Raw genomic sequence first — 24,254 nt, 5'->3', positions numbered from 1 at the left:
CAAAGAATCATCACTTTGGCAGAAAATTCAGTGGAAACGAACAGGATTCACATTCAGCGCAGAAATATAACATCAAAGTTTTACTTTTATCCACCTTTTAAGTCACGCTTATCCCGGTAATACTACCGTATTGCTTCATTTCTGTGGTGAAAATGAGTTGAACTTGCTGAAAAATGTAGACTCTCCTCTCCAGGTGAACACTCTAGACCTCAAATCCCCTTTCAGGACCACCGTTAGTCACCTGGATGTTTATTGGACGTCATAAAATCATTTGTCATAAGATCAAAGCTAAGAAAGTAGAGTAAACAGCATTTATTTTTCACATGTTTTCATTTATTTCATAAGATACAATCATGCGTATGATGATATGTAATGAGTTGTTATTATTTTACTATTGGACACCCACAACAGTTGTGGTTTTTTGCTACTTCTTCCAGGCCATAATGGTACTTTACTGAAACCCAAACCTTCATTTTCACATTTTCCCTCGCTCAGTATTGTCACACCAGCTATTTTTCCTCCAGCCCTTAGACTCACCAAAATGTTTTTGTGTGTCCTCAGTTTTGCACGTCTGGTTATTTGTGTGTGTGTGTGTGTGTGTGTGTGAATCTGTCTGTTTGTGTGGCCGTCGGGGTTTGGCTGCCGCAGCATCACTAGACCGCCAGACCTAATTCTCCCTCTGCGGGCCTATCTTGAATGTCAGGATGTCTTAAACGTTTTGATGTCAGCGACCCCCCACATCACTTCCACAGACCTCCGTTTGACAGTAATTTGTCTACGGGGTGGCCAAATGGTGAGATGTTTAGTCGGTGGTGGTTAAGAAGGTTCCCACCGGTCAGGGATTCGGTTGAAGCACATGAAATTGTGAAAGTTGTTTTGTGGATTTGGCAAATCGTTGGACGGTTTACAGGAATTTAGCAGAATGTTTTTTTTCTCACAATCATTGAATTAGCTTTTGGTTTTGGAGTATTTTTTTTTTTTTTCTCCCCATTTTTGTTCCCTTTAGAGGAACAACATGAGCTAACCAGGCTGGAACCAAATTTTATAGTTCAAATTATGAAATCAAAAGAAATAATGAAAAGTCATATAGTTTAATCATGGGGCCATAATGGCGCCTCATGGGCTATTGTATTATTATTATCATGGTATCAAATTTAATTGATTCCTTTAGTCTATAAAATACCAGAAAATAAAAAAGAATGCCTTCACAATTACTGTGAACTTTCTGTTTTTAAATTGCTTGTTTGGTCTGACCAACATTTAAAAACTTAAATATATATATACATAAATAATTTGCAGTGGTGCAATACAAAGAAAAGGAGCAAATTCATATATTTCAGAGGCTTGAACCTGTGTATGTTTGTTATTTTTTGCATGATAAATCACATAAATAAGTTTGTAAGTTATAATAACAATGGTTGAAATGATTTTCTGCATCTATAAATAGTCTTTTGAGTGGAATCAAATCTAATATCCGTCTTTGTCGGGGGTCTCACATCCTGAACGTATTCAGATATAGGGGTCGTACACGTTCACTATGAGTGAGGAGCTGTGTTGGCTGCCGCTTTGTCTTTTTCGGCCAGCGAAGTAAAGTCTGGTTGTCTTTAGTGTCGGATATCTGCCTCTATTGTCATCACAAGATGGCTCCAGCCCTCCACTGTGGCGTGTGTGTGTGAGTAATGTGGCCAGACAGGCGAAGTTGTGCTATAAATGTGTTTCTGCTTGTGTGTAAATTTTTTTTTTTGTGTGAAGGCTGTGTGCACCCATGCAAGTGTGTTAGTGTACTCTACAATGAGTGTGAGTGAGTGTGTGTGCGTGTGTTGTCGACTCAGCCTTTTCCAGCCAGCCCCTTACTCGTCTAACCCTCTAATCCCCATAATCCCCCTCTCCCCCTCCTCTTTTTTTCTCCTCCCTCCACCCTAATTTCTCCAGTTCCCTTCCTGTCTCCCACTCCTCCCTTATCTCTGCACATCCCTCTGTCTGTCTGTCTGTCTTTCATCTTCTAATATCCAGTCGCTTCTATATGTAGGTACATTATGTGGGACAGTTCACTTCCCATTTGTCGTCACGCAGATTGAATGCGCCGTGTATTTTTGACTGCTGCTACTATACTGTCATACTGTGACTCTTTCAAATAAACTAAGACCTACTTTAATACTTCCTTCTTCTCTCGCCTTTTCTTTCTTTCATTCTTTTTTATTAATGACAAATCAACCCATCACTTAATCACTCTCTCTCTCTCCCCTTCCCTCTTCCAGGCGGTGGAGAGAGACCAGGTGGACAGCATTCAGCCGAAGCTGCAGCACGTCAACGCGGTGGGTCAGGGTCTGATCCAGAGCGCAGCCAAACATACGGACACCCAGGCACTGGAGCACGACCTGGAGACCACCAACCTCCGATGGAACTCACTCAACAAGCGGGTACGACTCTATATGTTGCTACCTGCTCCTGATGATGATGTTTTTATAGAAAAATCAAAAGCTTGAAACCGCAACAATGCTTCTGTTTTTTTTGGATTATCTCTGCTTTTACTGACTACTCTCGCTTCTCTGCTTACAATGTTTGTCTCCTGTCCTTAGGTTGCAGAGCGGATTGCCCAGTTACAGGAAGCCCTGTTGCATTGTGGGAAATTCCAGGATGCTCTGGAGCCTCTGCTCAGCTGGCTGAGCGACACAGAGGAGCTGGTGGTCAATCAGAAGCCTCCATCTGCAGAGTACCGCGTGGTCAAGGCCCAGATCCAAGAACAAAAGGTGAAAGAAGGATGTATGGAGTGGAAAATAAAATTCACATGAGATGACACAAGTGATAAGAAACCTGTATTAATAGTGTATCAATAAGATAAGACCTGAAGCATAAAGCAGTGAGTTCCAGCTGATACGCTTTAGTGGAATCAATCATCGGAGGGAAATTTAGGCAACCAGTAGCTTATACAACACATACAAAACACCAATACACAAGAATAAAGAATACAAACACAGCAGTGAAGTTAGTCTAACCACCAGAACCACTACAGAGAGCTGTCACTATGATAGAGTACGTGCAAATGGAGGTAGTGCAAATGCAAGTCGATTAACATGGCAAGAATAATAATCACTGTAAATAATATAAAACAGAAATCGGAGATAAATATATACACAAATACAAATTATGCGTAAGCCTCACACAACCAGTAACCAACCAGCCTGATGACAGATGACAGTTTTTGAGAGTGTTATTAATTTTTCATCATTTTATTGTGAAAACCTGTTTTTCTATTCATCATACAGGGTGAATTTAGACATTATTGATATTCAAATGTCCTCAGTGTCCTTCAACCACAAACAATAGATATTTGAATGACAAACACACACACACACACACACACACATACACAGTCAATGATCCGTCTGCCTGGCATCCAAGCGGCCTCAGTTGACCGTCTGCCAGTCAGACTGGCATAAAAACAAACACACACACACACACACGGTGGATATGTATTGTTTTCAGAGACACCCTCACACACTTTTCCTTGTTTATCCAACATACACTTCCTGTGTTTGTGCACATGAGAGCGCTGTAGTCCGGGCCGGCGATCAATCACACGTGTTTACGTCCGTGACGGAGAGCGGTGTCAGTGTTTGGCCGAGGAAGAGAGTAAACTGAGGAGAGAAGTGCATTTCAGGAGCTGAACCGAGCTGTTAGGACCAGTTCAAAACAGAAAGAGACTTCTGTCTACGCAGGAAGGAAGGAACAGTCGTGTATGTTAGTTTTTAATGTGAGAACAGTTTGATACCAAAGAAAGTGAATAAAAGTTTGCTCCAAAATGACACGTCTGCCTTTTGAAAAGCCGATTCTACCCTTATAAAATAATATTTGATCATTCAAACGTGAAAGATACTTTAGAACTTGAGACTTCTGGTTTTACAGACTAGAAACATTTCAGAGGAGACATTTCCAGAATTAGGAGCAGGATAAATTCTCCCACCCTATTTGCTTATTTCATGCCTCAAACACATGTTCTGTATCAAATCAAACAATTTTTTTTTCTGCATGTTTAGAAGAATAGATCAATTGTTTGGCTAAAGCACATTTTCTGATTGTTTCAGCCACAAGTGTAAACACTCTGTCCCGTTGCAAACATGCAGTGATTAGCTTTTAAGGACGGATTGATTACGGAACATGTTGACGCTTAGAAAAAGTACAATTTATCAAATTTAGTTGAGCAGTATGCACTCGGTTGCCAGTTTATTCGGTACACCTGGCTTTAAGTAATGCAGTCTAATAAAACAGCCCTGTAATAAATCACGAGGAGGCTTTTGGAGGCTGTTTGTGGTGCCGTTGAGTTGTGTTACATTATAAACTGAGAGATTTTTCCACAGTTTTGTCCACCCTATGGTAAACTAGATACTACCTCGGTGTGTGTGTTTCTCTTCCTCCAGCTGCTCCAGAGATTATTAGACGACCGCAGGCCGACGGTGGAGATGATCCGCGCTGAGGGAGAGAGGATCGCGGTCACGGCGGACACTCAGGACCAAGAGAAGATCCAGATCCAGCTCCAGAGTCTGGCAGAGAGGTGGACTGACCTGCTAGACAAGGCCAGCAGCAGGTAAGTCTCCGCTATAGTGCATAGTGTGAAAACCAGAGTTTAAGTTCTGGTGCCAGCATCTGCTACGCTAAAAGTCCTGGAGCAAGTCACTAAAAACCCCACCAGCTCGTCTGTTTTAATCTCTGACCAAAGGAGAAGGGAAGTTAGTTCCAGTAATAAATACTGAATTATGATGTTGCTCTTGGTCATCCCTGCACATGTGGTTAATGCTTAATGTCTTAAGTATTTCTAAATGACTGTTGGCACTTCAAGCACACCAGTTTTGGCCTGTTTTTACATCTAAAAAGTCAACACAAATAATTTACCAGAGAAAAATTCACAGATTTGACTTGCTGTAAATATGTGGTTTGGGAAAGTTATCAGTGGTGTACCTCAACAACATGTTATTTAGTGGTTATGTTCCCCTTGTCAACTCTGCGTGGTTCTTTTTAACACGAAAGGATTGTATCATTACTTTTGGTTTCTGCGGTCTACAAGTCATTTCAGAGGCTCTTCTGTTCACCAGGGAAAGTAATGATTCTCTGGGGGGAAACATGAGCACACAGGACACACTCACAGAGCTCAGATGGCTCTGCTCACATGAAGAGTCCTAATGTATAATATCTCTAACATATTCATGCCTGACAATTTTCTATAAGGCATGATTGTATCATCCTTAATGCATAAGAAGTCTTATAATGACACATACACATGCAGAAAAAGGCAGCCTCCCTCTCAGTATGCCTCCAATCACTGCAATAATGAATTGTATGTTTATGAAATTCTTTAAAATTGAGTTATACATCATAAGAATTCCATGAACATTTGATAAACTGTGTTTATAAAAAAGATGACAGCTGTATAATACAAAATCAGGTCTCGGTCGAGCAAGCGACATACCAAAATTAAAAAAAAAATATCTGTGAAAGCAATAAAATACCAATAAAAACACAACCCCTCCCTCTCTCTGTCTCGTCCCTTCAGGCAGCGGCAGTTGGAGGAGCTGCAGGTTTTGGCTCTTCAGTTCCACGAAGCCCTGGAGCCGCTGGGAGAATGGCTGAGCGCCACCGAGAGACGCCTGAGCTCCGCCGAACCCATGGGAACCCAGACGGCCAAGATCACCCAGCAGATCGTCAAGCACAAGGTACCGTTTGGCCTCGAGGTCACAGAGACCACCGTCCCCCTGCTGGATACATCACGAGTTTGATGCCACCAAAAAATGAGATGTGATCATAAATTATTACATGAATCAATCAGCAGGAGACGAGAGACTAGCTCTGAATATTATTAGGATTCCAGTTTTATAATCCTCGTTTGTGCTGCCAAGAAACCACAAGAGTAACGTATAGTAACAAGCATATGGAGTCAGAAACGCTCCTCCAATCAGTCTCAGTTTAACTTAATGGAGGGATGACAGGAGAGGAATGAAGAGCCACATGTTAAACACATCAGTTAGTTACAACTCAAACAACCTCATACAAGTTCATCTCTTGCTTCACTCGTGTGAGGATGAATTTCCTTTTTATTCATTTTTTTCTTTGTGTTAAGTTGTTTTAAGTTATTTCATTCACTCATCCGTTGATGTCGATTTATGATTTCCTGTTGAAATATGATTTGTCATCTGCATGCTCGTATTTTAAGTTTTCATTCATCTTTTTTTTTCTGTTGTTGTGCTACTCTTTTCTCACTTCCCTTCACCTTCTCACCAATTACACACACACACACACAAACACTTAACACCTCCCAGGCGCTCCAAGACGACGTGTCCTCACGTGAAGCTGAGGTTGACCACCTCGAGTCCCTCAGCCAATTGCTGACCCCGCTCAGCTGTGCGGCCGACCGCGATTGGTTAAGCGAGCGTGTCGGGGCGGTGAGGTCGGGTCACTCTGAGCTCGCTGAGTGGTGCTCCAGGCGGGCCGGCATGCTGGAGCAGGCGCTGGCCAACGCTCAGCTGTTCGGAGAGGATGAGGTAGAGGTGCTGAACTGGCTGGCGGAGGTGGCTCAGAGGCTGTCTCAGGTCTCCGTCCAGAGCTACCAGCCTCAGCTGCTAGCCGAGCAGCACAAACACACACTGGTACGACTTCCTGAATGTCAACTAAAAGCATTTCTCCTTTTAAACATGACAGCAGTACTCAGTAACACTGTAAGGACAATACCTGTACACATGTAATAGTAATGAGCTGATATTTTGCTTTAAAGGCACATCATCTTTTTGAATATAGATAAATCACAAAATTATCCACATATAACTTTATATACAGTGTAACATGATAGAAATTAAATCATAATTATCAGAGTATTTCCCTCCACAAGATATTGAAGTGTTAAAGTTACTACAAGGAACTTTTAACTGGTTATGAGACAGTCTCATGATGCCTCTATATGACCTACATAAGCAAACTAGACCATCAGCGAGGAGAGAGAGAGAGAGAGAGAGAGAGAGAGAGAGGCTATTTCTATATGGTAATGCTAATGTCTGCCACCGGCTCAGATTCCCCGCAAAATCAGACAAACTATTTACAGCACGCAGACTGGAAGAGCCTTTGTTTACATTACATGTAGCACTGTAGCATGAGAGAGTATAAAGACATTACCAGTCTCTTAGTTTGATAACGTTTTAAAAGTAAAGTCAGACTTGTTGTCTGCTTCCTGACACATTTTAAAAAAGACGAGAGTGTGAGCGAGCTGAGAGCACGAGAGAGAGAGAGAGAGAGACAGCAGTGATGGTTGAGTAAGCTAGAGAGTGAGTGAAGAGAGGGAGCGGCTGTGTAGTGAGAACAAAGGAGTGAATCTGAGAAATAAAACGTTATTTTCTGATAGTTTCATGTCAGTTATGTTCTACAACACAAATAAACACCCACACCTCCGTACAACCCTGCAGGAAGGTGCTGCATCGCTGGATTTGATGTGAACGCAGCCTTATATGTAACCTAGGTGTCTGAACGGTACTATTAACAAAGTTTACTTTGTCTCACCATCATCATGTTACATTTATTAATTTTACATAACCACAAATAGACACATTACCTCATCGCTATGCGTCCTGCAAACAGCTGTGTTTAAAAAAAGAAGAAAAAAGTATTAAAAATAGCCGAAGTAGAGTCTTTCTCTCACTCGCTTCTAAAACAAATGCAGACACTCGCCAAGATCTTTATGACACGAGTTGGCGGTGCTCATGGGAAATGCAGTCTTCATTCCAGGAAAACACTACTGCTTTTGTCCACAGGGGCCACTAAAACCAACACAAAATGAAAGTTCCTGGTAGTAACTCTAAATAGAGATAAACCAGTAACACACACTGGTGGGGCTTGATGCATGATGGATCATGACAATTGACAGAAACATTTTCTTCTGTGTGATTGTAATATGAGCTTCTGCATTATGGCTGTAAAGAACAGATATGAAGCTCACACAGTGTTTTAGGACAAAACATTTTTATTTTACAGGTGTTAACTTTCACTCTTTCTCTTCTCTCAGGCTCTAAACGAGGAGATTGTTAGTAGGAAGAAGACAGTTGACCAGGCCATCAAGAATGGACAAGCCTTACTGAAACAGACCACAGGTAATATCTGACCCCTAAACTTCTTTATCTTCATCCTAATATGACTTGTTTGTCTCCTGTTAGCTAGGAGATATTAAAATAACAATACAAATTAGCTTTCAAGGTCTTTAATTTTATCTTTGGTGCTTTTAAAGTTAGTGCTAGAAGGCGTCTAGACTGGAATCATCTTTTATATATCTTGATGATGAAATCAATAAAGCAGTCGATGTTTCTGTATATTGTGAAGTTTTGTTGTGAAAGAAAAAGAGAAGCCAAAAAAATAATACACATTGTGTTATTTCGGCCGAGGGGTAAATGCTCTTTATTCAGTGTTTTATGTGTGTTGTCAGTAGTTCACACAGCGTCTCTGCAGACACAGAAAGAACAGGCTTAGTGAGAAAAACAGCTGAAAGAGACGAGAACACTGTTTTCTTGTAGTTGTTGTAGATTCACATCCAAACCACACATTTTTAGATCAGCGGTGAACCAAACTGGTAACATCTGGTTTGTGTTTCTCCTCACATTTCATTATATTAGCCATGCCGACTGCTAGCACCATTAGCGAGTTGATTGTTGGCCAGTGAATACACTGCGTGTGTGCACTGTCATGTTTACACGGTTAGGCAAATGTTGTGGCCGTGAGAGTTATGCCAAGCTGCCAACCCATGGGTGAAATTGTTTTATTGAATATGTAAATTAGAAGAATTTGAAGAATTTGAAGAATTTGGTTTTGTGTTTAATTCAGTCACATTACGCGTAACAGATAATTGCAAAAGGGTCATATATGGAAACAGAAAACTTTCACTCTGATGGAAGTTTTGAAAGCATCAGGACAGTCCGTGACCTGACCCGCGTGTCTTCCTGCAGGTGAGGAAGTTCTCCTGATCCAAGAGAAGCTGGACGGCATCAAGTCTCGCTACGCTGAGATGACGGCTGGCAGCAGCAAAGCCCTCCGCACCCTGGAGCAGGCCCTGCAGCTGTCCACCAGATTCGCCAGCGCTCACGACGACATCAACCAGTGGCTGGACGGCGTGGAGGCGGAGCTCAACAGTGTGGAGCCTGATGCACTTCCTGCCTACCAGGAAAGACAGAAGGTAGGAGGAGAACAGATAAGTGTGTGTGCTGTATGTAGAAGAGAGAGGTTTTTGAGGAATTAACAAGATTAGATTTATTAATATGTATTTATTTATGAAATTAAACTGTGTTTCTGTTTAAAAAGGACATTTTAATCCATTCCAAATACATTTCAATTAGAAACACATCACTAAAACTATTTCATTGAGCAGCAGAAATCCATTTGTGTCTTTGAAATACATCATATAAACACTCTGCAGAGCTTTAAGTTAGAGCAGTTACAGTATTTAGTAGTGATGGTGGATTGTTTAACTAATTCACATAACACTTCATCGCTTCTTGGTGTATTATCTCTTGCCAGTGAGTCACTTTGTTCAAAATGATTGTTTGGAACAACAGTGTAAGAATTAACATCCACTTCCTTGTATACATAATGTTTCACTGTTATGTGTTAGAAATGGTAAGACATAACAGTGGTTCCAGTTGTTTTATTTAACCGGCACAGATGTACTTCCTCTGCATTTTTATTGGTTTGTTGAAAACACTTAAAACAAGAAACTCCTGCCTTACAGAATGATTGATGAGAGCACTTGAGTGATAAATTCATAAAAACTTAAAAGACTTAATCGTCTACATTTTACACAACATTAAACAATGTTTAAAGATTATTTCCCCATAATTGAAAAAAAACGGTTCATACAAAGTCTTATTTGAGCTGTTGGAAAAGAACAGCTCATTTGATGACAACCTCTGTGTGTAATGACATTTTCAGCCGTTCCAGTATCAGCCTACCCGCAGTAGAGTTACCATAGAAACATTAATTTCTGGGAACTCAATAACATTTTATAAAAGCTATTAAAAAAGTTATTGCCATTTAATTTTGTTGCTGCCGTCCAGTTTTTTTCACTCTACGATGACATTTACAGCGTTTATCTTCTAATACGTTTTCAGTCTCACATTTATAACGGAATCTTCGTCGTTTTGTCAAGTTAATTCAGTTTTTACATTTGTAAATGAAGTCGTATTGGAAAAGTACATTTTTCCATTTAACATTATAGCTTTTGTTTGCGAAACTAACGGTTGACTTTTCACTTGTTCAGGAGCTGAAGAAAGTGTCGGCAGAGAAGCGTCTCGTGCTGGACACGGTGAACGAGGTGGGCAGCGCCCTGCTGGATCTGGTACCGTGGCGAGCCCGCGAGGGTCTGGACCGCTTGGTCGCTGATGCGAACCAGCGATACCGCCAGGCTGCTGAAACCATCAACCAACGTGTACAGCTGGTACAGGCCGCCATCCAGAGATCACAACAGGTATTGCGGGCAGTTCGACCTCAGTAGAAATGAATGCTGAGCGGGTGAAATATCTTTTTTTCACTGTGAGGATCTAAACCTGCTAAACATTAACTTCTCCTCCTTTCAGTATGAGGAGGCGGTGGATGCAGAGCTGGCCTGGGTCGGGGAGACGGAGCGCAAGTTGGCGTCTCTCGGCCCCCTGAGCCTGGAGCCTGACGTGACCGTGGCCCAGATGCAGGTGCAGAGGGCCTTCAATATCGACATCATCCGTCACAAAGACACTGTGGATCAGCTCCTCGGCACCAGAGACGACATCCTGGAAACCTGCAGCGACGCCCAAAAGGATGCGCTGATGGTGAGTCGCTGATAGATGTAGAGCTGTAAGAAGAGGGCAGAAGAAGAGAACTTAAGTGCAGCAGGAAGAATCTTAACTAACATCTTTATGTCTTCATTTTTCTTCTTCTGCAGGTGAAGACAGATTCTCTGAGTGCTCGTTACGATACAGTGAGCCAGAGCCACAGCGAGCGCTTCGCTGCTCTCGAGCAGGCCCAGATTTTGGTCGCTCGGTTCTGGGAGACTTACGAGGAACTGGAGCCGTGGTTGGGCGAGACCGAAACCCTCATCACCCAGCTGCCACCACCAGCCATCGACACTGACGCTCTACGACTGCAACAGGACCAGATGAGGGTAAGAAATGACACAAAATAACACTCTGTCTCAGTTTTCTTCTCATCGTCGTCACTAACTGAAGTGTTTTACTTAATTTCCATCTTTTAACTTCCTCTACAGCTGCTCAGAGAGTCCATCGCAGAGCACAAACCCCACATCGACAAGCTGATGAAGATCGGACCCCAGCTGGCCGAGCTCAGCGTCCACGAAGGTGCGACGGTGACGCAGCGCTACACCGAGGCAGAGAGACGCTACCTGGCCATCAAAGCGGAGGTCAAGGGTCGCGCAACGGCCCTAGACGAGGCAGTGTCCCAGTCTGCACAGGTACAATAACTGTTTTCACCGCTTGATTTATGAGACCAGACCTGAGTCTAATATGTTTTATTATTTAGTTTACTCGGGTACTAGAGAGCGTCAGAAGCCTTTGACATGACTTTCAGTTCAATTCACTAAACATAAATTAAATTTAGTGGATGAATTGACCTAATTTGTTAAACTACACGCATGTGGCCCAGAGTGCAGATTGAAGAATTACTTGTAAATGCTGTTTGGCTCCGGTGTGTTTATAGCTTAGTTAGAGTCTGCTGCCCCAGACATGACAGGAAAGCTGTGACATGATTACTAAACAGCATGAGGTCGTTGTGAGTGTTTGTTGCTTGGTTAACACTACATGATAATGAAGATTTATTGTGCAAAGTCTCAAGTTTGGTTAAAGCTAGGTTTTATATTTATTTGTATATTTAACATTGTAAAAAGTGTATATATGAATAACAAGAGGCTAAAACTATCACTCAAAATTCATCAGTCTGACTTTTCTCTGTCACATCATCTGTTATTCTAGTGTAATTTTCTTTATGGATATTTTTATTTTCTCTTTGCACTTCATTTCATGAGACGTCATTGAATCACTTGTGTTGCTGCTGTGGATATTGCCTGTCAGTTCTACTGTACGCATGTCTCGGATTTAACATTGTACTGTTTCTCCACCCTCCATCCCCTTCAAACCGTTTCCATTTATCGCTCCCCTTTCTCTTCCTTCACCTGCACTTCCACACTGTCCTCATCCCTCACTCCAACCCTAAACCATCCGACCCCCTTTGTCTCTCCTCCCTCATCCTTTTTTAACTTAATCCTAATCTCCCCTCATCAAACCCTCATCCATGCAACCCCGTACTCGTTCCCTCAACCATCCCATCCCTCGTTCATTGTGGATGTGCTGTGTGTGTTGCCCACCCCCTCCCACCACCATTTTCTCCATGGTCACTGCTCACTGCAATCACCCAGCTGGTAGAGGTAAGACCACTGACTGACAACATCAAACTGACACTCAGGCCGCGGTTACACTACACGAGTTGGTCGACTAATCAAATATGAATTAATACTAAATCACTAATCTCATGTCGGTCGAGCACTAAAGTACTAAACTTGACAGACAAATAGACAAATTACAAATGTCCTTGAATACATATTGTATAAAAATAACAGATGATCATCAATTAAATGCACTCAGTGTCCCTCAGCTTTGCCACCATTGAAATGGTAAATGTCTGGATTATTGCTGTTTATATTTGTGCTCCTACATTTCAAAGCTTTTAATTATCTGAATATCGATTGAAACCATGTGTCTACCAACCCTGAGTAACCACATACCACTGAATAAACACTGTTAAGAGAAATCTCTTTTTGTCTAGGAGTGTAGACTTGGATTAAGCCTAGTCTGAAACTGAGATGATTGATTTTAGTCTAGGCTTGATTCAGGTCCTTGAAACCAGTCGTAGCGCTCCTTTTGTATCATAAGATTCTTTCCCTTATGACTATATGAGGTTTGTTGTGTTATGTTGTGATCAAGGAATTTAATTTCCCCCAGATAGATAAAAAAAAGCCCATCAACTCAGTAGTCTGTCTCCTCTCTTGTCCTTAATGTCTCCTGAGTCCTTTAGGTTGGACTGTACTGTTTGGATTAGTATCTCCCTCTTGTGTGATACAGTAGATCAAGTCCAGCTTTGTTGTCAGAGTTACACAACTTGGTGACATGCTGAAAATGAAATATTGAGATATTACATAAAAGAACTACAAGGCTTCCACTTGATTTTTCTCCGCTCTGCACCCACTCCTTGTAATAGTTATTTTAAAAAAAGCCTAAAAGCTGATGTAGTCTGAGTACAGATGGATGACCACCCACATAATATCTCAGTATTTTCCCACTTTCAAAATGTCACCTAGCTATCAAACCCAAATCCAGCAACCTCAACACACTCTCTCCTCCTCCTCATAACTGTCTCTTCCAACTCTTCTTCCGTCTACAGTTTCACGACAAGATGGACCCCCTGTTGGAGACCTTGGAGGGGGCGGTTCAGCGGCTGCGACAGCCTCCCCCGGTGGCGGCGGAGGTAGAGAAGATCAGGGAGCAGCTGGCGGAGCACCGGTCTCAGGGGCTGGAGCTGGACAAACTGCTGCCAAGCTTCTCCGCCCTCTGCGCCCGCGGAGAGGAGCTCATCGGCCGAGCTGCTCACGACGATCCTGCTGCACAGGGTGAGCGGCTGGGATGTGCCGACATTTAGATTGACAGGCAGGCAGGCAGCCATAAAAGTAGTTCTTTAAAAGTTTGCTTTTATATTGCATTTACTGAGGAACTTCTGCACAGGTAGCCAGCAGTTAGAGTGGAAAATTCATTCATCGTATCTCCAATACATTCATTACATTTAATTAATTACAATCAATATTGTCATTAACTGGGTTGATGGAGGGTTTTATGCCAACAGCAAGGCTACCTAAACAACTAAACACTGCTGCCGATTCTTCCTGTAGGCGTTGAAGGTGTGGTTGTAGTAATTACTTTTCCATTTAAAATCACCTTCTTTTGTCTGCCGTACTCAATAACTGCCAACAAGTTGTACAAAGCGTTGCACAATCAACAAAACAGACTTAGTTTTCAAAAAGCGTAGAGGAAAGAGAGAGAGGATCAGGCTCCTGTAATCTGGGTGAAACATATTAAAATCTTATTTTGGGCTCCAGTCCAACAAGTTCACTGACTGAACAATCAGCTGGCCAAAGTAAGGCACTGTTTTACTGGCACCGAGCCAGTGGGCAGACTTTGTGAAATGGAACCAACTCAGGAATGAAGTTCTGCATATTTCTTCCAACTCCACCACTCGGTGACGCAAAACACACATTCATCTTTGTTCAACTGCCCTCTAAAGAACTTTGTGCTTTGATGCCCTCCAGCCCTCCACGCTCCATCAAAATGAAAGGCCTCACTGTGCACTCATGGTGGGAGTAGTCTGATGAAAGACTTAACAGGGCTGGACACTAGATGGCAAAATACAAACAAGACATAAATATCACACTTGTTAAAACTATCTGGAATTTCATATTAGACTACATTGCTAATAAATACTTCCCAGTGTGCTTCCACCAACTTTTCCCTGCCAGTTTGTTTAAAACCTGTCTCCTCTCTCCTCCAGCTGTTCGTTCCCGCCTCCTGCGCCTTCGTTCTCTGTGGGATGAGATCCGTCAGCGGGCCGAGGAGAGGGAAGGAAAGCTGAACGACGTCTTGGACCTGGCTGGGAAGTTCTGGGCCGATGTGGCGGCGCTACTGAGCACGCTCCGAGACTCCCAAGATATTGTGAAAGAGCTGGAGGACCCTGGTGTGGACCCATCACTCATCAAACAACAGATTGAGGCTGCTGAGGTATGGAGAAGATGATGGATGGGAAGACAGAGGAGTGGGAAAAAGATACAAACAAGGGAGGAGGCTTTGTTTTAGAGGTACAGAGGGAGAGTGAGGGATTGAAGGAGATCCTGTGGTGAACTCTCACTTAAGGAAACAGATCAAAGCATTCGGGTTGTTGAGAAATCTTTAAAGAGGAGGAAAAAAAGTAAAGAGACAGGCAAGATAGATGAGTCTACTTGGTTTTTTTTTATTCTAATCGTCTCAAGCTGATGTCCCTCTGTTCCTCCACTAGGCCATCAAGGCAGAGACGGACGGCCTGAGGGAGGAGCTGGAGTTTGTCAGGACCCTCGGGGCTGACCTCATCTTCGCCTGCGGTGAAACTGAGAAACCTGAAGTCAAGAAGACCATAGATGAGGTGAGAAATGAAGACCATGTTCATTCTTTCTTTTGGTTCTGAAGAACACCACTTTTGTGTTGACCCTCTTTCTTCCCTTTTCCTCCTGTTTTTTTTTTTGGTTTTTTTTTTCTCAGATGAACGCTGCCTGGGAGGGCCTGAACCGCACATGGAGAGAGAGGATGGAGAGACTGGAGGAGGCCATGACCGCCTCTGTGCAGTATCAGGATGCACTGCAGGTTTGTACATCAGAGTCAGTCTATGTGTAAAGTTAACTGGGCCTTTATATGTCAAGGTTAAGTGGACTAATCAGTATTTTATCTCTAGACATCCACCAATTGACAATATTGCATTTACATTCCCATTCTTGTTTTTTGAAAAAATGTAAAATTTCATGAAGCAATGTGTAACATAGCAACAATATCATAAAACATAGAAACTAGTCACATTTATTGATTATGTAAATATGAACTTAGTGATGAGATGATGTTTCTGTATCATTTCCAGTCCATGTTTGACTACCTGGACAACGCAGTGATCAAACTGTGTGAGATGTCGACAGTGGGAACTGACCTGGGAACTGTCAAACAGCAGATTGAAGAGCTCAAGGTTGGCGTGATACTTTCATTTTTCATTCCTCACTGATAAACTAATCACTCATCGGTGAGAATATTGTATTCACAAGCTTTTTTTTAAAGAAATAAATGTGTATAAAATACAAAGGAAATTCACTTTGGTGATACTTACTGTTATTTTAGAAGTATTTAGTTAATGGTCAAGCATAAGACTCTGTGGTGGGAAGTTTGCATTGCATGATATGGTCCTAAAATCCATCCATCCATATACATTTAATATTAAATTTACAGATTTATAGAATTTTAAAGCATGTTTTGATACCCAGGGTCATATTTGCACCAAAAACTGACAAAACACTACTCTCCTCTCTTTTCTTGGCCTGTCTCCTCTTCATCTCTTTCACACTTGAGCAGCAGTACAAGGTGGAGGTTTACCAGCAGCAGATTGACATGGAGAAGCTGTGCCACCAGGGGGAGCTCCTGTTGAAGAAAGTGTCAGACCAGACAGACAGGGACATGATCCAAGAGCCGCTGACCGAGCTCCGACACCTCTGGGACAACCTGGGGGATAAAATCACCCAGAGACAGGTAACGTGACCGCATGTGGCAGCTGTTTGGCGGAGCAGTTAGTAGTTAATGTAGCAGAACATTAGTGAATCATCCCTGATTAACACACTGAAACTGCTCCAACTGGCTTTATTCTGGAGCTGACCTCCAGCTCTTACCCCAATGTTTCCCTTGGGAAGTTGAGGATGTTGGTCTCTGTTGGCATTCTGGAGGACTTCATGTATTTGACAGCTGCTTTTCATTACAGTCCAAATATTTGAATTCCTATTTTTAAAATCTTGCCTCTGTCTTTCTTCCACCACAGCACAAACTGGAGGCTGCCCTGCTGGCTCTGGGTCAGTTCCAACATGCCCTGTCTGAGCTGCAGGCCTGGCTGAACCACACACACACCACCCTGGACACACAGCGACCAGTCAGCTCTGATCCCAAGGCCATCGAAATTGAGCTGGCTAAACACCACGTATGTTTCCATTCATTACAAACTGAAAAAAAAAAAAAAAATGTTGCGTCTACTCTTCTGTTTGCTGTTAACAAGATTTATTTTTTGAGTTATTCTTCTTTGTCAGGTTGTAAATTAGCTTGTTTAAAGGCTGTTTCTTAAAAAGACTTTGACTCTTAAACTGAATTTTCAGTCACATTGTTGGCCGTTGCTCCTTTCTTTGTCCTTATGAAACCCGGCCCTGTCCTGTAACTCTCATGTGGTTTCTCTTGTTCTTTATGGAGAGCCACACACAATAAAAGTTGGCTTTTTTTGTTATTTCAACATTTTGAGCCACATTTTTAGCTTCTGTATAGCTGCGCCTTTGCCTGTACTACTTGTTGTGTCTCAATCCCCAATCCTATTTTATTTCTCCCTCTCCTCCTCAATGTCTCAGGTTTTGCGTAACGATGTGCTATCCCATCATGCCACGGTGGAGACTGTGAACGGTGCTGGCGCTGAGCTTCTGGAGTCGTCTCCCGGTGACGAGGCCAGCCACCTGAGGGACCAGCTGGATCAGCTCAACCAGAGCTGGCAGAGCCTGCTGCTGAAGACCCAGGAGAGGCAGAAATTACTGGAGGCCGCCCTGCACCAGGTGCTGTGACGAAGCTCACACTGAGCTAGAAAGAGACATTTCTGCTCAGTGATGTACTGTTCACTCAGCCCTTGATTCAAAATAACAACTCAGCCCTTATTATAGGGAAGAAAGGAACCATTCAGTGTATTTTATACTGATAGTTTTGCTCCTGGATGTAAATCTTGTGCAGTTTCAGTAGTTTTATACGGTATTACAGTAGATATATTGTTGTTATGGGAATTATAATGGCCATAGTTGCAGTAGTTGTGCTAATACTTGTATAACATCAGTACAGTTGTATTATGAGTATTAGTAGAATTAAAAACAACAGCAGTAGGAGAAATAATAGCAGTAGCATAAACAGCATTTTCATAATATCATAAACTGTGGCTAAGATAATTAGCTCATGCCTACTCCTCCCCCTCCCTCACCTGTTTCTGTGTAGGCGGAGGGTTTCCATGGCGAGTTGGAGGAGTTCCTCCAGTGGCTGAGGAGGACGGAGAGCCAGCTGTCTGCTGCCAAACCAACAGGCGGTCTCCCCGAAACGGCCAGGGAGCAGTTACAGCAACATATGGTAATCACATTACACCTTTATACCCCACAGTATCACGCACAATAGTGGCACACACATAAATGCTTGTGATGATAGAATTATTTATAGATGCAGATATTCCACGTCATTAAAGTGTTTTCAGCGTTGCTGCACTTCTGCTTCTTTTGGGATTCAACTACCAAGAAGCAAACTGTTTTGAAACTCCTCAGAATATAACGAATGTTAGGTACAAGGAGAGAAACATTAACACAGCTGCAAGTTTTGGATTGCCAAACTGTATTATTTAGTAAATAAGTGCTATAATGTTCAAATTACAAGGTGTTAGTTTGTTTATTGCTGTTAGAGGCACCCTATCACAAATCACAAACAAACCTGTGTAAAGCTGTTTACTGTACATATCTGAACCAGTGTTTTTAAAGTCTTTTTTTAAATAAGCCTTCAACAGGTATTTTTGCAATGTCATAAACAAATTTTACGAGCACAGAACAGTTTTAACCAGCAATGTTTTGAGCAGATGTGCAGAATATTAGCTTACACACACTCTTTTGTTTGACATTTGGTATATAGTGATTATGAAACTTTAATAGCCTCCATTGTTCTAAACCGACCAGCGAAACACACCTACGCTCACCTTTAAGCCAAAGTGTCAGTTTCACCTTTGTCTTGTCTGTGTCCAGGAGCTTCAAGCCCAGCTGACTCAGCGAAGCGACCAGTACAACCGGCTGCTGGATCAAGGAGAGTCCATGCTGCTGGCTCGCGGAGGGGAGGAAGCAGGACCCGGTACCACCCAGACCCAGCAGAACCTGGCCATGCTGCAGAACAAGTGGGCCAGCCTCAACACCAAGATGGACGACCGAAGGGTAAGCCTGTGACACGTAGACGCTTTAATCTGTTTTATTCTTAACATGTTTCATCTTTAATCATCAATATTATGTCTGTGTAGTGATGATTTGCACGTTATAGTCTGATATACTCAACCACATCATGGATACATGCTGTATTTATAATGTTTAAAGGTCACTGGTGATCTTTCAGTGTTTTACTGCAGGTTTGTTATTTACTTTGAACCCTGTTTGACCTTCTCAGGCAAAGCTGGACGAAGCCGTTTCCTTGGCGACAGGTTTCCAGACCTCACTGCAGGACACCATCAACTGGCTGACTCAGGCTGAACAGACCCTGAACATGGCCCAACCCCCCAGCCTCATGCTGGACACCGTCCTCTTCCAGATTGATGAGCACAAGGTAGATATGAACATATTCCAGTCATGAGAAACATTGTTGAGGTGTCTAGTTACTCTGAACTGGCTATTGCGTTATGCTAACATTTGACTTGTCTTTTTTTTTGCTAATTTTTATATCAGCTAAAAAGGTTACAGTACCTGTCATTAGATTGTAATTTCTCACCATCGTTACATTTTCTTTAACTTGTTCTGCTCTCTTGTCTGTGCCTGTCCAGGTGTTTGTGAATGAGGTGAACACCCACAGAGAGCAGGTCCTGGCTCTGGAGAAGGCCGGCTCTCAACTTCGCTTTGCCAGCCTGAAGCAGGATGTGGTTCTCATTAAGAACCTGCTGCTCAGCGTCCAGGCCCGCTGGGACAAGCTGGTCCAGAGGTCACTGGACCGCGGCCGACACCTCGACGAGGCACGCAAACGGGCCAAACAGGTACGGAGCAGAGAGTTATACCTCAGAGTGAAAGCTTGTAAACTAACCGAAATTTAACACATTTAAGAGACCATTTCCTGCCATAATTATTATACATGAAATTGACATTGGCTTTTCTCTAGAGAGTGCTTTAAAATATTCATAACTCTTTCTTTAGTTCCACGAAGCCTGGAGGAAGCTGACAGACTGGCTGGAAGAAGCCGAGAAAAGACTGGACTCAGAGCTGGAGATCTCCAACGAGCCAGACAAGATCAAAGTACAACTGGCCAAACACAAGGTACTGGAAGCAATTATTATATTGTACACAATTTGTTGATGGATTTCAGATTTCCTCTTTTGCTATGTTCCTTTCTACAAATCTCTTTTATTCTATCTCCCTTTTTCCTCATCCAGGAGTTTCAGAAAGCTTTGGGATCAAAGCAGCCAGTTTATGACACAACAGTGAGGTCTGGGAGAGCCATGAGGGACAAGGCCCAGCTGCCAGCAGACACCCAGAAACTGGACCACCTGGTGGGAGAAGTCCGTGACAAGTGGGACACCGTCTGTGGCAAGAGCGTGGAGAGGTAAAGAGAACGAAGGAAGGAGAAGGAAACTGGATAGTCTGACTATTAATCACATATGTGAATTGTCATAAAAAATAAAATATGATTTTCTCTCTTCCCTTCAGACAACACAAGCTGGAGGAGGCTCTGCTGTTCTCAGGCCAGTTTGCAGAGGCTCTCCAGGCGCTGGTGGACTGGTTATACCGGGTGGAGCCTCAACTAGCTGAAGACCAGCCGGTCCATGGAGATCTTGATCTTGTATCCAACCTCATGGACTCGCATAAGGTCTGTACACTATGTTGTAGTGATTAAAGATGTATGAGACATTAATAACTAACCACGATAAGCCTCAATAACACCATCTAATGTCTAAAACCTCCAGGCTTTCCAGAAAGAGCTGGGCAAGAGAACCAGCAGCGTTCAGGCTCTGAAGCGTTCTGCTCGGGAACTGATGGAGACCGGCCGCGATGACACGGCGTGGGTCAAAGTTCAGGTTCAGGAGCTCAGCAACCGCTGGGATACGGTGTGCGCCCTGTCAGTCACCAAGCAGACCCGCCTCCAGCAGGCCCTCAAACAGGTCAGAGAAGAAGCTCTGTCAAAGTTTCTGAGCAGAAGTAGTGATTATTTATTATCCCGTTAAGTCACAAAGAAACGGCTCAGCGTTTTCTTTCCTTCCACATTAAATCTTCTTTCTAACTTCCTTCTTTTCGTCAGGCGGAGGAATTCCGTACAGCGGTCCAGATGCTTTTGGAGTGGCTGTCGGAGGCGGAGCAGACCCTTCGTTTCCGCGGCGTTCTTCCCGAGGAGGCAGAGACTCTGCAGGCGCTGCTGCACACACATCGTGACTTCATGGGAACGGTGGAGGAGAAGAGAACTGATGTCAACAAGGCTGCTGGCCAGGGAGAGGCCATCCTGACTCTCTGCCACCCCGACTCCATCACCACCATTAAACACTGGATCACCATCATCAGGGCACGCTTCGAAGAGGTGAGGAAGGGAGTGTTACAATATCCAAGTTCAAAGTCTTTGCTTTAGGATTTGCGATGGTTAAATAAAGGTTAATATTTTCAGGCCACTAAACTTGACTCTGCTTCGTAATCCTCAAAGGATGTAATTTAGATAATATGAGGAACATAACACAGCAGTTTATTTTAATTACTACCTTCACTCTGCAGGTGTTGACATGGGCGAAACAGCACGAGCAGCGGCTGGAGACGGCTCTGACCGAGGTGCTCAACAACGCCAACCTTTTGGAAGAGCTGTTGTCATGGCTACAGTGGGCTGAGACCACACTGGTCCAGAGAGACACCGAGCCCCTCCCTCAGGACATCCCACAACTCAAAACACTCATCACAGAACACCAGGTTGGTTTTCCGTCGTCCTCTCTGACTCATCAGTTTGTTTGCGGGCAACCAAACATAGAATTTGGTATTTTAATACTTCCCTAGATGGAAGAAAACCCCCTTAAACCTGACTGTGTCTGTATTTTCCATTAACACGTGCTGTCCAACTTTGCTTACTCACTCAAAGCGTTTGTTGTTCTTAAGATGTTTATGGAAGAGATGACGAGGAAGCAGCCGGACGTTGACAAAGTGACAAAGACTTACAAAAGAAAACCAGCTGAACCTCCCAGCAGCCTGGCTGAGAGGAGAGGAGCTCGTAAGTTACCTCACACTTTCCTTTTTTTTTTAAATTTATATTTTTATGGGGCATTTCTAAGCTTTTCTTATAGAGACAGCAGACAGGAGAGAAGAGAGAGATATACGGGGGGGTGACATGCAATAAAAGGTCCACCGCCGGAATGAAACCGCAGACGTTGCAGTTATGTGGTTAACCAGTAGGCTACTGGGACGCACCCTCACGCTTACCTTCTAGTGCACAAATATCTCCTACTCTGTGACGACAGCATAAGTGCTATGTGGTTGAAATGTACAGATTTTGACCAAAGAGGATTCTCTGCATGCTCTGCAGGAAAACAACAACAGCAGCAGCAACAACAGCAGCAGCAGCAGGCGGCCATGCAGCTTTCAGGGGGAAACCCGCGACTCAACCAGCTCTGTGCCAGGTGGCAACAAGTGTGGCTGCTGGCTCTCGACCGCCAACGCAAGCTCAACGACGGTCTGGACAGGCTGGAAGAGGTAACTTTCACACTGGTACATTTTAAATAGAATAGCATGCCAATCTATTAAAAAGTTAAATCCCAGTACAGACAGCAGAATAATCAGTCAAAGCTCTCAACTGCCAAATACCTTGATACAAACAATCAAACAAACACTCTCTCAGCCTCTGGAACATGCTGTTTTATGTGACTGCAACACTTTATCCATTTTCAGCTCAAAGAGTTTGCCAACTTTGACTTCGACGTGTGGAGGAAGAAGTACATGCGCTGGATGAACCATAAAAAGTCTCGTGTCATGGACTTCTTCAGACGCATCGACAAGGATCAGGATGGAAAGATCACGCGGCAGGAGTTCATCGACGGCATCCTGGCCTCAAGTACGTAAATGTTTTGGCAGTTACAAAGACTTTTTCACATAAACTAGAATTAAGGTATAAAAGTAGACGATATACTGTCTGAATTCCTGTTGTGTTTCCGTGCAGAGTTCCCCACCAGTAAGCTGGAGATGACAGCGGTTGCAGACATCTTTGACAGAGATGGAGACGGTTACATCGACTACTACGAGTTTGTTGCCGCTCTACACCCCAACAAAGACGCCTACAGACCCACGACTGACGCTGATAAGATAGAAGACGAGGTGAGGGATAGCGGGGGAAATATAAAGACGAATGTACAGAGTTGAATTGCTCACACAAACGAGCAAAGATGAAATCATGAAGATGCGTATGGTGCTATTATGTCGGGGCCTTGAAATTGTATCAATGATTAGTAGTTGTGAATGCAATGACGCGTTAACTGACATCTTGTCTGTCGTTGATCAGGTGACTCGGCAGGTCGCCCAGTGTAAATGTGCCAAGAGGTTCCAGGTGGAGCAGATAGGAGAGAACAAATATCGGGTAAGTTCATCTCAGTCTTCGGGTCAGTTTAACACAGACATCATTTATAGACTGTTATGTATTCTTAATCTTTAAGAGTTGATGTTTATTTTAATGAACTGATTTCTGATTGTTAACAGATCTGGGTCAAAGAGGTTTTGCAAATGATAGCTGTGACTGACACTTAGGTCAATGTGTTGTTCTAAACTTCACTGTCACCTCCAACAATAGAATAAGATACGGTTGATGGCACCTTGTTGCTAAAACAATTGTGAATTAAATAAATCTTAGACACACATCTAAACTCCAACAAGTTGTTACTTCAGACGGAGAAAAGAAACGAGCAGTATGTGTGTGATTGCAAAGAATTATTTGCAAATGCTGTTTGACCCACTTCTGAATAATTGACATTTTATTCTTAACTGGCTGTGTCTTCACTTGTCCATCAGGCACCAATTAACAACTTACAACATAACTTGACAGCATTTCTCTCTTGTGTGTCTCACATCATCTCACATCATGTTCTCATGATGTATTCATAAACGGCTGTACCATTTAGATGTTATATGTCACCATAACATTGATTTTAACGTGTTTATAACATCTCACAGCACTCCAGGATTGTCAGCTTCTTTGTCATCACCAACGTATTAATATGACCATGTAAATGTGACGGCATAAATACACACTGGGCTTCTGGATGGGAACAGGGTAGGACTCATAATCTGATTTACTAGCACTGATGTTAGGTGGCGTTCAAACGAAACAGGTTTAACGTTTTATTCAAAGAACTTTACCATTGAAGTAACCTGTAACACCAAATGAAACAGAAGTAATTTGATCTGTTCTTCACTGGTATGAACACTAGGAAGAGTAAATAATAGATTATTTATTATTATTCTGACTCACTACTGAGTTTTGTTTACCAGCTTTGGTTTACTGGTAGTTTGGCAGCATAAACCTGAACAGAAATACAACAGTCAACTTTTTTTTTTTTTAGTTTGGGCTGAAGAATTAAGCTTGTGATATCAGTCTTTTAATACCTGATGGTAAAATTACAAGGTGACAAAATTTAAGAATGACAAAGATATAAAAACACAA

General features: G+C 42.8%; 1 protein-coding gene across 20 annotated transcripts in view; it reads left to right on the top strand.

Annotated features, from left to right (window-relative positions):
- LOC137198389 (microtubule-actin cross-linking factor 1-like) overlaps nt 1–24,254 on the top strand; it is a 236,432-nt gene that overhangs the window by 201,159 nt on the left and 11,019 nt on the right. For all 20 annotated transcript variants that reach the window (XM_067612193.1, XM_067612191.1, XM_067612198.1 and 17 more), the window contains 34 exons: nt 2,259–2,420; nt 2,580–2,750; nt 4,419–4,585; nt 5,549–5,708; nt 6,312–6,638; nt 8,042–8,126; nt 8,973–9,199; nt 10,280–10,486; nt 10,596–10,823; nt 10,937–11,155; nt 11,258–11,461; nt 13,444–13,669; nt 14,602–14,828; nt 15,103–15,225; nt 15,342–15,443; nt 15,712–15,813; nt 16,194–16,367; nt 16,651–16,806; nt 17,222–17,419; nt 17,847–17,975; nt 18,632–18,814; nt 19,041–19,196; nt 19,411–19,617; nt 19,775–19,894; nt 20,011–20,180; nt 20,285–20,444; nt 20,542–20,736; nt 20,874–21,146; nt 21,335–21,523; nt 21,707–21,818; nt 22,131–22,297; nt 22,493–22,655; nt 22,761–22,915; nt 23,100–23,174. In XM_067612193.1, the coding sequence (XP_067468294.1) occupies nt 2,259–2,420; nt 2,580–2,750; nt 4,419–4,585; nt 5,549–5,708; nt 6,312–6,638; nt 8,042–8,126; nt 8,973–9,199; nt 10,280–10,486; nt 10,596–10,823; nt 10,937–11,155; nt 11,258–11,461; nt 13,444–13,669; nt 14,602–14,828; nt 15,103–15,225; nt 15,342–15,443; nt 15,712–15,813; nt 16,194–16,367; nt 16,651–16,806; nt 17,222–17,419; nt 17,847–17,975; nt 18,632–18,814; nt 19,041–19,196; nt 19,411–19,617; nt 19,775–19,894; nt 20,011–20,180; nt 20,285–20,444; nt 20,542–20,736; nt 20,874–21,146; nt 21,335–21,523; nt 21,707–21,818; nt 22,131–22,297; nt 22,493–22,655; nt 22,761–22,915; nt 23,100–23,174 (5,919 nt within the window). The remainder of the gene's footprint in view (nt 1–2,258; nt 2,421–2,579; nt 2,751–4,418; nt 4,586–5,548; nt 5,709–6,311; nt 6,639–8,041; nt 8,127–8,972; nt 9,200–10,279; nt 10,487–10,595; nt 10,824–10,936; nt 11,156–11,257; nt 11,462–13,443; nt 13,670–14,601; nt 14,829–15,102; nt 15,226–15,341; nt 15,444–15,711; nt 15,814–16,193; nt 16,368–16,650; nt 16,807–17,221; nt 17,420–17,846; nt 17,976–18,631; nt 18,815–19,040; nt 19,197–19,410; nt 19,618–19,774; nt 19,895–20,010; nt 20,181–20,284; nt 20,445–20,541; nt 20,737–20,873; nt 21,147–21,334; nt 21,524–21,706; nt 21,819–22,130; nt 22,298–22,492; nt 22,656–22,760; nt 22,916–23,099; nt 23,175–24,254) is intronic.

This window comes from Thunnus thynnus, chromosome 15, assembly GCF_963924715.1.
Source record: "Thunnus thynnus chromosome 15, fThuThy2.1, whole genome shotgun sequence".
Classification (NCBI taxonomy): domain Eukaryota; kingdom Metazoa; phylum Chordata; class Actinopteri; order Scombriformes; family Scombridae; genus Thunnus; species Thunnus thynnus.
The sequence above is the reverse complement of the archived record's forward strand: the minus strand, read 5'-3'. Positions and strand labels throughout refer to the sequence as shown.